Here is a 14,890-nt window from a genome sequence, read left to right on the forward strand (position 1 = left end):
CCCATAATGTTATGCATATTTTAAATGTAAAAGTATTTGCCTAATTCATTCTTTATATTTATTAAAAATGATCTACTTTGAATAATTGTTTAAGCCAACTTGGAGTTTGAATAGTAATCAATCATTAAATAATGGAAATTGAGATACCTCCATATTTTTTTTGGATTAACTGGAACATTATTGTAATTTATATTCACACAACCTTTTTTGTTTCGAATAGAAAACTTAAATCCAACTTTAGTCCCAACAGCGCTGATACATTGCTTAAAATCTGGCAATAAATCTTACTTCAATCCGTTGTACAGTTTCCACCCTTGATTATTTGTCCTATACACATTATTATTTACTAGTCTACTCAATAGTAACCAAATTTTTCAAAGCTCAACGGTAGTTAATTTGAGTTTGACCAATCATCAATCCGGAAACTGATAGGGAGAAAAATAAACAACAACCCTAGCTGCCAAAAAAATAAATACATTGTAATGACTAGATAGGTAACGCCATGTTTATGTGTATAATTATTCGTTTTATTAATTTTCTATTCTAAAACAAATATCGGGTTTGAATTAATTTTTTCTTGATTGTCAATATTAATAACACAAATCTATAAATGTCGGCCCTTGGAATAAGATGATTTATTCTATATTGCCTTTACCTCGAAAAATAAAAAAAATAATCTTAACTTTACAAATTATGTTACATTTTATATACAATCAATAACCCTTGATAAATAAACAAAAGTATTTTTTTCAAGCAATAAATCTTAAGTAAGTTTTATAATATTACTTTTTTAAAGCGTTATTAATAAATTGTATGTCTTCACTTTACTATTAACTTTATTTATATAATTCTGATCTAAAATGAAAAAATTATTTTACTTTTTAAAAAATGTCATCCTTTTTTTGTACTTAAGACATTTTCTTCGATTCCGAAAAAGATATAGAAGTGAATATGTTTTTGGAATATGGAGACATCTATCTATAAACTTTTTTTATGTATTGATTTTTCAATAAGAAAACTAATACTAAACCATTTAATTGTTTACAAAAAAATTGGGTTATAAGGTTTGTATGTTTTCTCGGTGCAAGAGTGTAAGTAACACACCTTCATCTCCCATCAAAAAACATAATTGGAAGAGTGTGATGCTTTTAAAGACACTTGTCCTCATATCTTAAAAATGAGCACCTCTTACACCCTTTGACATTTGCTACTCCGAACGAAAAACGCACTCTTATTAGTTGTTAATTAGATATTAGTACAGTCAATTTTTTCTATATGGATATCTGTTTGAATGAAAGACAGTCATTTTTGATGCATGAAATAACAATTTATTCTTAATGAAATCTTGTAGGGGTTTTGTATGCAGAATCACTCGCGTATACATGGTGCACTGTATATATAGTACTACCTGATATATATCATATTTGTATACATGTTTTTGATCTATAAAATAACAATTTAGTCATATTAATTAAATCCCCAAGGTTTTTTCTTTTTAGAATAAAGCGTTGATACAGAGTGTTCTCTTATGTATATCATATTCATAAACATGTTTTTGATCTATGAAATAACAATTTATTGGCCGGAGCAAATCCAAATTTCGATGACAGGTGCGACATATACTCTTTAACAAGACATCCTAAACAGACATAAGGTACTTTTGTGCTAGCAAAGTTACAACGTGTTATCTTTACACCAGTATCAGTCCTGAGAAGGCTACAGAGTTCTTTGGAATCTCTATCCAGACTGCCTAGAACATCAATAAGTATTTTAAAACTCCATACAGATAAAAATAATTAATACTTATCCAACAACAATATGTCTCCTACCTGCCTTCATGTGAGCCAGCTCCTCTCGTTTGGTACATCATGGTTATTCTATAAATGATAATGTTTGATAAATAACCCAAGTAATAAGTTATTTTATACTTATGTCCCATTTCCAAAAGAACAGGAATACAATTTCTTGTTGATCCCTCATCGTTTATATAATATATATTTTAGCCTATCATACTATCATATATAAATACAAATTTCTAGCTACGCCTTTAATATAAACTTACGGAGTAATATCATAATTAAGGATCAATTAAAATACTATTTTGATTTCAATATTACGAAATATATATATGTAATTTATTTTACACATAGTGAGAAAATAATATGACAGTGATATTCTGAGAGTACTTAAGAAATAAATAGCAGTTGGTATGATTGAATTATTTGACTAACTACCAGATGATTTTGGGTTTTTTTTCTGTTTCTTTTCGGAGGAATCAACAAATGTAACGATTTGATAAACGTATAATTTTTTTTTGCTGTTCCTGCAACATTTTTAAACTTAGAGACATTGGATAGAAGCAAAATTTGATTATTTCTGTTTCAATTCTTGTTCTATACATAATACATATGTTCGAATACATAATGAAACGTTGTAATGAAATGCTGCTGTAAGTTTTGGGTCCCCATTTTGTATATGTGTAATAACACAAGTATAAAAGTCTATTTTCAAGCTCTTCTTTGACATTTAGTTACTCTTTGAGTGAGATAAAAAAAGTTTATTATTTTTGCTTTTGTATTTTTCTTCATATAACTAATGAAACTAAATTTGGATCCCTTTTGTTCTTTTTCTTCATCATAATTCTTCTGTTGTAATATTCCATTTCTAAGGGAACAATGAATTAGGCTTATAATAATATGTCTATGTATTTAGCTTCAACTTTCCCTTTACTTTTATTTAGTAATTATTATCTTTTTGTTTATTTATAGGAACATTTGCATGTATGCACAACTTCTCTACAACTTTTATTCTTGTTACTATGTATGGTAATTATCGTTGGAATTAATAATTGAGAAGTTGTAAACACTTATTTTGCATAATATCAGTAACTAAATACATATAAATATTTCAGATTTTTATAATAGTTAATTAACTTTCATATAAACTGTTTTTATAAGCCAATAAACAGAGATGAAAAAATATGATAATTTTTGTAGTTAAAACCTGAAAAAGTATTTTTACCTTTCCAGTTCAGCCTGGATATCAGTCCTAAAACTGTGGTAAAGTTCGGTTCTTGATGACGTCACTCAACTTTATTTTCTCTTTTTTTAAAATGTGTTCTAGGTCTGACAGTCATAATGACCGACATTCTTAACGATTGGTCCATATGGACTTATGGATTGTGTCCTATGGCTGTACGGGACGGGACCGAATAAATAAGGATGAACAAAGCAGTAGTCATCATTATTATTTCATTCTTCTGAATACTTTATCTAAGTGTAAAGTAATCACATATTTACTTATAACAGACGGAGTGAATACGACGTATTTGATAGGAAAATTATACATGAAATTGTCCTTGTTGGACACAGAGTAGAATTGAGTTTCGAAAACGGAAAGATTCCAGCCTATACTCTTGCTAAAGACGGGTTGAGACTTGGGAACTTTACTATCCCAATATTTGTGCATCAAACAACAGTAGTAAATAATTGGGATTGTAAATCCTAACCATTTATTAACGTGCAATGTTTCTTATTGTTGTAATCTGAACAGTGTTTTTATTTCCTAATGCTGTTATAATAACTATTTCATGCTTGCGGAGATAACATATAAGTATAAAGTGTAGCTACGGATAGTGTGCTCATGTATAGTCATGGAAATCGAGTATATTTTTTACCTTGCACGTTATTTTATGGAATTGGTAAAATGAAAAGTGAAATTCCTTTTCCCAAGCTTTTGTCGTATTTATTTAGTTCCCAAGAAGATAACTTCCTTTTTACTAAAAAAAAAAAACCTTTGATCTTTATGACGTTGGATTGAACATCTGTGTGTAGCTCATAAAAGATAGGGGTAATCCTGAGGATGTATTGTGGAGTTATGATTGTAACTCCTTGTTGGACTTGAAGAAAAATTGAGTATTGGCATAGGAGTAATTCTTGAATCTATTCTAATTTATTTACATCTACAACACGTCACAACTACTTCTATCTGATCTAATGGTACGTCATGACAGCTAAGCTGCTCTCTTGCAAAACATTCTTTAATTTCTCAGGGTTACCATATTGATTCTCGTTTGTTTTTAACATGCTCTCAAGGGGCATTAATGCTCATGAATGACAGAAAGTAAAGTTGAAGTGTTATATCTACAACTCCTTGTTGGGCTCAAAGTTGTCTGGGTGACCATGCTAAATTTCAGTTTTCTTTTTTTTAAGTGTACCCGGAGATTATATTGGGGAAAAAATATCCTTTGATATTCTTATACTTTTAAAAATGTCTCAGTACCCCATATTCATCTTTTAACTCGTGCCATTGTTAAGGATGAGATTTTTGAAACATTCCCACAACTCAAAAATCCTATTTCTAGGCATTTTTTTATTGATAGTTTTGTATTTACTATTTCATTACAGTCTCTTTAATAGAAACATATTTCATTTTTGCTTTCTAAAACTAAAATCTACACTGTATTTTGTTATCAGATCTCGATTTTATACTTCTTTCCCCCAAATCAGTGTTCAGAAATTTGATTATTTCAAATATAGTTAGCTTTTTTTACGTTGTAAAAAATCATCAATAGTATTAAGTTCAATATTGTTGGGAAGAATTGACTCCGAATTAGCTAACTACCAACTGATTTTGAGCCTTTTTTGTCTGTTTCTTTTTGTATGAAAGGGTGTGTATTAAAATAAAGCTAACAAAATATCAGAATACAAGACACATTGTAAATATTTAGTTATACTAACAACTCAGAGCAAGGTTATTAGTGGAAGATTAAGGAATAAGAAATTTATGAAGAAAGTCTCTTTCTTTTTAGTGATGTCAGTAAGAATATTGATTTGGGTTAATAAAATACCAAAACAGTAGTTTTATATCTAATAATTTAAATTTGTAAATTTTTCCATTAATTTCTTATGTATTTCTGATCCTGTGTTTGGTTTTCTAACGACGTTATGTGAGACCGAACATCTTTACTGACTAACCTTGTCATAATAAGATTGAGTCAAAATAAATGTTTAGGTTTCTTTTCGGTTGAAAGATTGAATGATACAAGTAAGGTAGCAATGTGCTATATATCAAGGTTAATAGAAATACAAGGTTATACCATAATGCTTTATGACTGATGTTTGACTTCCACGACGCTTTTAGTATTGACGTCATAGTAGATGAGAGGTTGCGTATTTTTTCAAAATCTGTTTTTCTTACCCATCTGTCGGTGTGATACATTAAATTGAAAATTCCAGCAATAGTGACATCATAGACTATGTTTTGTAAAAATCTGCCTGTCTTGCCCAGCAGTTGGTACGATACATCAAATTGAAAATTCTAGCAAGCCCGATTACATGATGGTTAACCTTATATTTCTATTAGCCTTGATATATATAGCATTTTTAAAGATCGACAAATCAGAGTGGACTAGAATTTACTGCGGTCCTTAGTACTGGATAAGGACAATACTAGTTGAAAAAGTACTCACCCATTGCTTGACTTTTTTTTGTGCAAAATTCTACTAGGTTATATATACATAAATAGATCGAATATATTTAATAACTAATTAATTTTCATTTACTTGTTCTTAAACCTATTATCAAATCCATTTACTAGTTGTCTGTGTATATTGTAGAGGTTGATCCTGTTAAATTGGGAGCATCTTTAAAGGTTTATAGCGAACGAAGTAGATGGGATAAAACAATATTTTTTCATTAATTGAAAACTACATTTCATTCCAGTCAATTATTTATAATGACATTCGTCTTTCTTGATAACTTTGGTCACAAGGTAATCCAGCTTTGCGATTGTACGTTAGTGGACATCTTCAGGCCCTCCTCAGACGAATGATACTTAGCACAGGCCTCGTGCTCGACATAAATGTTATTGGTTTAGGTGCAGGATGTTTGCTGGCCAAAAATCTGTACTCCAAAGAAGAGGTGGTCATTTTGTGGCCAAGGCACTTTGCACTTTTTTTTTCGCTTGTGGGCTAGTGGATGTTGAAATTTCTTCCTTAAGATACTCCAGCCATCCAAGGAATGTAAACTATAATTACAAAACCCAAACAATGGCAATGATGGATCTGTACGAGGTTGGTATGGCCTGTCAAAGCTTCCGCGCCATGTAGCCGAGAATATCCAGAGAAGCGGATCTCATTATGAACAATTAAATGCCATGCCACTTAGCTTTCACATTTAATAAAATATTCATTATATATATTTAATATAATTATAACCAATCTAGTTCGTTTATTATAAGCCTTTAAATATTTTTCATATTCATCTGGAGCATCCTATATCATATTAGGATTTATAAATATCATCTTCTGTTCTTTCTCTAAAATAGAATCATTATTATTTTAAAGTTGTTGTATCTAATCAAACATTAGTCTATATCATTCTAATTTTTACCTCTTTATCTATTTTTTTACTACATACACCTTTTTTTTAAATACACGCACCGAAATAGATCCTTTAGGTCTATATTATTGCACTTTTGAATAGTATTAAAATTAAAATAATAACAAACTTTTGACCGATAGAAAAAAAATAACCCTTGTCAAAACGTTTGAAATCTATTGATACATATTTTTGTTATTATTGAACATAATAGGCATGGATATATGAATATTTTTTAATACTATATGCATGTGAAGTTGAAACGTTGATAATTAACCTTTTGTTACTTTCACATCAAATTCCAGCAATGTATATGCTTTTCTGAGATTTTCATCGCTTTAACAAAAATTTAAACGAATTTCTCCTAATAAAATATTACAAATCAATAAGTTATTTGTGTCACTGAAAACTTTGTTCATTTTTTAACATTGTATCTTGCCATTTTATTTCGATAGAAATGTAATTTTAGACTGTAATATGCATCTAACAAATAATTTTATGTAGACTTTAATGCCATAAAATATAAACTTTTTGGCGATTGACTTCTGACAACACTTTGATAAGGATATCCACCTGCTGGACTACAATATCTGGTCGTAAATAATATCCAATACCTCCCGAGTCTGCCAAAAAAACATTACTTAGAAGCCCCTTTGGAATAAGGAATAAATGTGTGTGCGCCCCTTTTGCTCCTCTACGAAGGTGTTATTTCTGACAATGTCCGCCATATTCACTAGTAATTTTCCTTTTTAATCAAATATACTAGGCCGTACCCGTAATATATATTTTAATTCAAATTATTTTATTAATGCTTTAAATTACTTTAGAATTTAGTAAAACTTGTTGTTAGACAAAATTTTACTAAAAATGTTCCTCCTTCAGCCATAATGGAGATACATTCTAAAACTAACTAGCTAATCCTCTTCCTAATTCCCTTTTTTAATTTGTATTCCAAATACGCACTCCCTTTTCCCATTTGAACAATAAATGGCGTTTTGGAATTTTTTTTTTTAACTGTATTTTCGAATGGACACCCCATACATTAAAAAATAACTATAATACACGGGGAATCGATGTTCTTTTATGAAAAAAAAAATCAACTACATAGCGAAAAAACAACCTTATCATCCAGGAATCTGGTTTGATTGAAATGAAACATTGGCCGTAGGTACGTAGTTCAAACTTCTAAACAACTTTTATTTTATAAGTAATGTAATGCATTTGTCTCCGTTTTAAAAATAAATACACCATGATTTTTATGAGAAGATATAGAATTAATACATTAACCCTACAGTGGATTGAACAAATCTCTCTGTGATTTTTACCCCGTCCGAGTTCATTTGACTTCATTCAAATGAAATTGAAGTACAGCATGCAAAACTTATTCCCTACCCGATACTTTTTATGAGGAGGACCCCCAAGGAATAAAGTCTTTTTTATATATTTTAATTACATATTTATATCTTTGTGTCTTATTAGCTCTTATGATTTATAGCCTTGTAAGTATGTATATACTTACAGTTCATGAGGAGTTTGATAGATGCCTTTGTAGGAAGACTGATGTTATTATTAGAGGCAGAGCAGGCAATAATGTTCCCATTACTGGATCTTTGAAGTGAGTGTAGAAGAACTGTAGATGTGACAATACTTCCTGAGGAGACCTCTGAGTCTGCTGGAAGGAACTTTCCATTCTCCGACCAAAAGATGGAGGGCTTGGGACGACCTGTCATGAAGAAAAATCATAGTTGAAATGGTTTTGTTTTGTTATTGTTATTAGATATATAAAGAAGAAAAAAAAATAGATTCGACTGATTCTGAACCCTCCTTTTACATAATTAATATTAATTATTAGGAACCCCATTGTTTCTCCTCAGGCCGCATATTCCTTCCGTCCCCATGTATGAAGTAAGATTAATATATTTTTTATACCGTTGATACAATAAATCATTGTCATGGGAGGAGAACAGAAATAGTAATTTTATTATTAGGTATGTCAATGGCATCATTATTCTCCATTGAATAGCTCTCCAACTTTTGTTTAATAGACACACAAAAAAAAAGATCCAGTTACCAAGTAAAAGAACATCAATGGTAAATACTTTTGTATATATATTCAAGTGTAACAGAAGGAGTCCTCAGACATTTATAAAGCAAATAGCACTAGTCAACAAATTTTTGTTCTTGGATTGAGATGGTAGTTTTATGATTTCTTTTAACTGGAAACACATAAATATAACATTTCTGCTGTTGTAGCCTACAGAGAGCAACTTTTGATATACTATCAAAAAGACATCATAGCTTAATAAATATACAAAGATATGTTTTTAAGCAACAAACCTTAAATACATTACAAGCTTTACATTGGCACTATCCCGACCATCAAGGAGAGGGAAATTGTTCTTTAGGACAGGTTAATACAGTATATATGCTGTTCAAGCAGACAGGTGTTCCCAATTAATGCAAAGTACGTTTGTTTTGAAATGTGAAACGATTGTATTATCGTATAATTATTATTGAATTCTGCGATATTTTAACAAATTTACGTAATTAGTTAAAGTCGTTATTATAGCTCTCCTGTAAGCGTAAAGAACAACTTACCAATTCTGTAACTTGCATAAATAATAATAAAAGTGTGTACCGTATCCACAAACTGTAGAAAAAGTGTTGTAAGACATGCAAAATAATAATATAAAGCCTGTAAAGTTTTTTTTGTTCCTTATCAAGTTGTATGTCTATACTTTACGACAGACTATGATTTTTGTCATTTCCGATCAAAAATAAAGAATTTTTTAAAGTTTTAATATAAAGGTCATATCTTCTACATTTTTTTTTGTAGTAAGGCCTTTTTTGGATTCACAAATAAATAAATAAATAAGTAAGATATTTTTTTTTATATTGAAACTTTGTACCTACAAGCTAAATTTGCTTTTTTTTCTTTTGTTTAGATTTATCATAGCGGGAAAATAACACTAAATCATGTAGATATTGGTGGAAAAAATGTGGTAGGCAACAAAACCTAGAAATTTATTGTTATAAATGTTATTTTTATGTTTCTATGAGTAAATGCAATCCGAAACACACTTTTTCAATCAAAAGTAAAGCAAAAAAAACCCCGGAAATTCTGTGTGTTAATGCAACTCTATGCCAAGGATTCAAATTTATATAGGAGAGACCGAGTAGAAACAAGATTACATAGTAGAAGGTCGCCTTGTCTTTTTATTTCTTCTACATATTTTAGCTTCTTAGTTATGCATACATTTGGAAGATAGATAAAAAGATATTGATTTATGAGATATTTTATACAATATCAGACTACTATGTATATTGTATATACATTATAGATCAAAATCTTCATTTTTAATAAGAATTGCAGTCATATTTCCTTTATTTTTGCTACTGCTCTGTTTAAACGAGGACAACAAAATATAATTTTCTTGATTTATTTTTGGGGATTTCCTCCTCTCCTTCAATTGTCATTTATATGCATACATATATTGAGTAATAAAGAATTTATAAGCCACTTATGCTTCATGTATTAGACATGAGTTACTACTCAAAATAAACAAAAATTAACTTCCATTAATAAACTTGGATATTATACAACCGAGACTTACAAAAATGGTTTTTAATCCTTTGAATATACATGTTATTGTCAATACTTTGCAGTATGCTCATGAAAAATTAGATCCGATTTATTACAATTCTTTATATATCTTGACAATGCTTTTGTAGGATTTATTCGTATATTTAGTTATTTTTAATCGAGGTTTAATTAATTGAAAAGAAAACTGTTTTCCTTAAAAGTAGTTCCTTTGTGTTTCTTTTTGATTTCGTGGATTCTTTTTTTTTTTCCATGTGTGGGCTTAGATATTCGCATATTTCTCAAAAATAATAAATTATCATATATGGTTAAGTTATGATTAAAGTTGACATACTTGTAAGGAAATATAGAGCGCTAGCAAGAAATATGGTACAACTGAATTAAGAATCTTGTTTATATCAGCTTCTTGTTATATAATTTTTAGGGAGCAGGAATATGCTTAACCACTATAAAAAGGAGAATCTTTTAAAATCTTTCTTTAAAAAAACCTTATTATACGGAAAATATTAAAATAATATTGAAATTCATATAAATATTAATTTTATTATGCAAACAATTTGCATAAAAGATAGGCAACGATTCTTACTTTAGAGGGAGAAGTTATTAGCACGGCAACATAGTAAATAATAGGCAAAAATAAAAAAAACACATGCAACAACCTTTTTTCCTTTTTTAGTTTTAGTAGGGAGTGTTTTTTTTTTACATACACATCAACTCTGGTTTTGATTTGCTTATGCTGAGTTTCCATTAGAACCAAAATACAATTTTTTGATGATTCCACGCTATATTTATAAAATATATGTGGACCATCTTTTTATTTATATGAAGAAATTTTGGCTATAATTTACAAATACAATTATAAAGCAACGCTTTAATAAATATGTATAAACTATTTTTGAGGTTTGTTTTCTATCCAGTTCTATCCACTGCGGTATAAAAAAACAATTTTCAACTTTCAATTTACGTTTAATGCAGATGACGCTCTCGTAATTTTCGAAAAAAAAGTATTATTAATACTTTATTTATTTATTTACTTTTTTCAATATATCTAAAATTTTATTGTTTATAGTTTCAATAGTAAAATAACTGGTTTAAATGAAATTTAATTAAAATTTACAAAACTTAAAAAAAAAAAAGAAGTTCATCATAATTTTATTTAATGTTTTTATTTTATAAGAATGGATCTAACACCCGATATATTGATTTCAAGTTGAGTAATATATTCAATCATAATAATTGTAATAAACTTACATACATAAATATTTCAGGTTAAATAATTATTGATAATAAGAAAAACGGTTATTTACCTCCAGTCAATTCACAAGAAACTCTAACTGAGCTTCCCTCCGTATAAGGGCCAAGGAATTGCGTCACTTCTCGTCCAGACTCATTTACAATGACAGGGTTGCTAGGTGGAACTATATTTAAAGAGAGAAACAAAAAAAATGAAAATTTAATGAGATGATTATCAAACTTTTATCATAGATAATTCTCACCCCGCAACTACCAAAATAAAAAAATTACATTGCCCTCCTTCGGAGAACACATAAAAATAACTTTAGTTCACACAAATAAATGCACATTAGTAGACTGCCCCTTTTTTGTTTATCAAAATAGGTGTAGTAAAAATAAATCCATTATTTTTCTAATTGACTTAAAAAAATCCATTAATCTTTAAACAGTTAAACAGAAAACAGTGTTCACATGAAGGTTGGACTCAACATTTTCCATTATTGTCTCCACATTTTGAACAATTAGCCTTCCAGCCCGTCGGACATCTTTGGCATAAACATTACCAAAACCGAATCAACGAATCCAAAACTGTGTATGATTGGCTGTGAGAGTATCAAGACGATAAACAGTCTTTACATTTTTAGCCACCTGCCCTGCGTTTTCGGCTTTAACAAAGAAAAACTCAAAAGTATTGCTTTTTTAGGGGGCGGGTTCTACATTGATACACTCTCAAAAATCAGTGAGTCAAATAACTACAAAACCGACCAAAAAATTGATCTCCAGGCTCTTCAGGTTCCTCAAGATGCTGATTGAGATTTTCCCTTCAGGTACTCCTTGATTAAAGCCTTTTCTCTCGGCATCCATTGCTGTTAACCAAACTGTTATTTACTCAAAACTTTTATTCTTGATCTAGTTTTGATCCAACTAGAGTTTAAACAAAATATATTGCAACCTTACATAATACAATTAAAAAAAAGTTAATTGAACAGGAATTTTTGTGGACCCTGTACAAGAGCGAGATTCGCATTATTAAAGTCGTATTTTGGAAAAAAAAATGGATTAATTTTTACTTCACCTATTGTTAATAAAAGGACTTGGCAGTATAACTCCCATGAAATTCTCAGTAAAAAAATACTTATGATAATGTAAAGGATCGAAGATGAGCTCAATGACTTGGTTTTTTTTTTTTTGTCACATGCAAAATAAAAAACCTTAACCTTTGTTAATGACAGTGATAGTACAAAAACGAGGAACATTATTATTTTAAAATAGGGAAATTGCAAATCATTGACCATATCTTAACTTCCTTAAACGTAAATAACAAGGTGTAAAATAATGTTTGTTGATAAATCCGATACTAAAAAATAAGACATGTACAATTTTTTACTCATAACACAAAGCAACAGCATTTTCGCATTTCATACATATATTAGAGGAAGGAATATTTACCACTATTTAAATACTTCTTATATCCCATGTATTTTATTGATACTTATCAACTAATTATTTTTTGTTTAGACGTAAGTAATCTAATCGAATTATTTATATTGAATTTCGAAACTTTTATGGCCTCTAAGATATAAGACTATTATAAGACTTCTAACAATTAGTCAAATAACAAAATTTAGCATATAATTTTGATCATAAATAATTTGAGGTGCATTTTACGGAATATTTGACACTGATTCCAAATCTTTTTTTTTTTTATAGACCCTCCTTCTATTGAAATAATTAATTTTTTTAATTTAAATAATAGATATACGCGTATCAAAATTTGTGTACCTATCCTCTTCTGGTTCTATTTAAAGATAGTATAATATAAAATATCTTGTCCTTCTGTGTGATGTTGTCAATTTAAATTCGTTTTCACTGTTCATTCTTTTCATATAAAAGAGAAATACGACACTATAGAAATACTTAAAATATGACTGTTATCAATGTAAAATCTGTGGATATCTCAAAGTTTTAGGAACGCTTATGCGTATGCAATTAGGATTAACAAAATTTTGTTGTTTTCTAGGCCTTTGGGACAGTTTTACCACTATTGAACATTAAGCCAAAAATGAATTGAATCTTGGGTCTACATATGTCCCAAGGACAAGTAGTGTCCAGTGCGACCCTTTAGTGAATCTCCCATACACCTTTCTAACCACCTATCCACATTAAACTTGGTTTAACGACTTTATTTGTAAAATAATAAGTGAAGTCAATTCTGAAAGGTTGAAAATTTCGTCGGAAACAACAAGTTTCCCCTGTATAAAGATAGAGCCAAAAAGTTGGATGATACTTAAAAAGAGCTTTAGTGCCGAATTTTATTGAAAATACCCTTTCTACATTTCCACTGAGATTTATTTCATGATAACCTTCGTTCAGTAAGTGAAAAATATCAAGATATTCGCACAATACAAAATTGCTTGGAGAATTTTGGAACAAAAAAATGATGGCAGATCATTGTTGGATGCTGTATCGTGACAATACAGCCAAAATATACACAAATAAAACACTATTACAACGATTGTAATATATTATCTTTATGTATTTTGTGGTTCTTTTCTCCAAAAATTAGACGATTTCCATTGAGTTTATTCTATTTCATTTAACAATCTAAAGAAATTAATAAAAATTTCACTACAATGTGATTCAAAATACTTTCACGCAAACTTTAATTTATTAAATATTCGATAGGAAAATTAAAATCTGAACTGAAGAAATCAATCAAAATCGAACTCAGAAAATATTATTTAAAAGGTTTAAAGGCCAAAACTACAGCAATGAAATGTTTTAAATATCATTTTTGTGTACCATGGCTGAAATACTAAAAATAAATGTGGGGTTTAATTGGCGGGCACTCCAAGACCGGCACTTTGCTGCATAATATAATGAGCAGATTTGATATGAAAATAGACCTAAAAAACAAAACAAGGGAGGCTTCAAAGTTTGCAATAGTCAGTTTTTGTATTGTCCCAAGCGATACTTAATCTCCCAACCCCTGAAAATATTACTTCGAGTAGAAACTTTGGCCCTATATTAGAACTTTGTCTAATTAATCAAATTTTAACTGGAATTTTTCTACTTGAACACTAATCTTATTACATTTCTACTGCATTTTTATCAGAGACCACATTCAGGGAGATGTAAATTATGAATTAAGGATCCGACCTATTCACAAAATGACTACCAGATAGTGCTATGACAACCCTGATTTAGCACTAGAAACTGCAGTCTTGTCCAGTTCTGTCCTGCATATCAGTCCTAAAACTTATTAAGTTCGATCCTAGAAGACGTCAATCAACTTTATTTTTTTAATATGTTCTAGAACAGATAGTACGAAGGACAAGTCCTAAGAATGGACTAGATCGAATAAATAAGGATGGGGGATGGGCTCAGAGTGGACAAACCTACCCTAAAACAATTTTATGCCCTGCATTATCATATTCCTCTTATATCGTATATACTAGTCATTGCACTGTATCTTAAAAGCCCTTAGGAGTCACAGAGAATTACTACAGAGTACCCTTTACCCATACTACACCTTAAAGAACGCCTTTAGTTATGCAGTGATTCTTTTGCTTGACTGTGGCCTTAATCTTTTACTCTCCATAACTTTAAGTCGATCTTGAAATGTTATTTCTGCGAAACTTTTAGTTACCACTGTTCCTATTCAAACAGAGTGATA

The 14,890-nt window shown here is 29.6% G+C and overlaps 1 protein-coding gene across 1 annotated transcript in view; it reads right to left on the reverse strand.

The window, feature by feature from the left end:
• LOC121121663 (protein turtle) overlaps window positions 1–14,890 on the reverse strand; it is a 403,438-nt gene that overhangs the window by 158,702 nt on the left and 229,846 nt on the right. The window contains exons 5-6 of the mRNA XM_071889943.1: window positions 11,289–11,399; window positions 7,900–8,103 (exon numbers count right to left, since the gene is read on the reverse strand). Coding sequence (XP_071746044.1) covers window positions 7,900–8,103; window positions 11,289–11,399 — 315 coding nt within the window. The remainder of the gene's footprint in view (window positions 1–7,899; window positions 8,104–11,288; window positions 11,400–14,890) is intronic.

This window comes from Lepeophtheirus salmonis, chromosome 7 (genome assembly GCF_016086655.4).
Source record: "Lepeophtheirus salmonis chromosome 7, UVic_Lsal_1.4, whole genome shotgun sequence".
Classification (NCBI taxonomy): domain Eukaryota; kingdom Metazoa; phylum Arthropoda; class Copepoda; order Siphonostomatoida; family Caligidae; genus Lepeophtheirus; species Lepeophtheirus salmonis.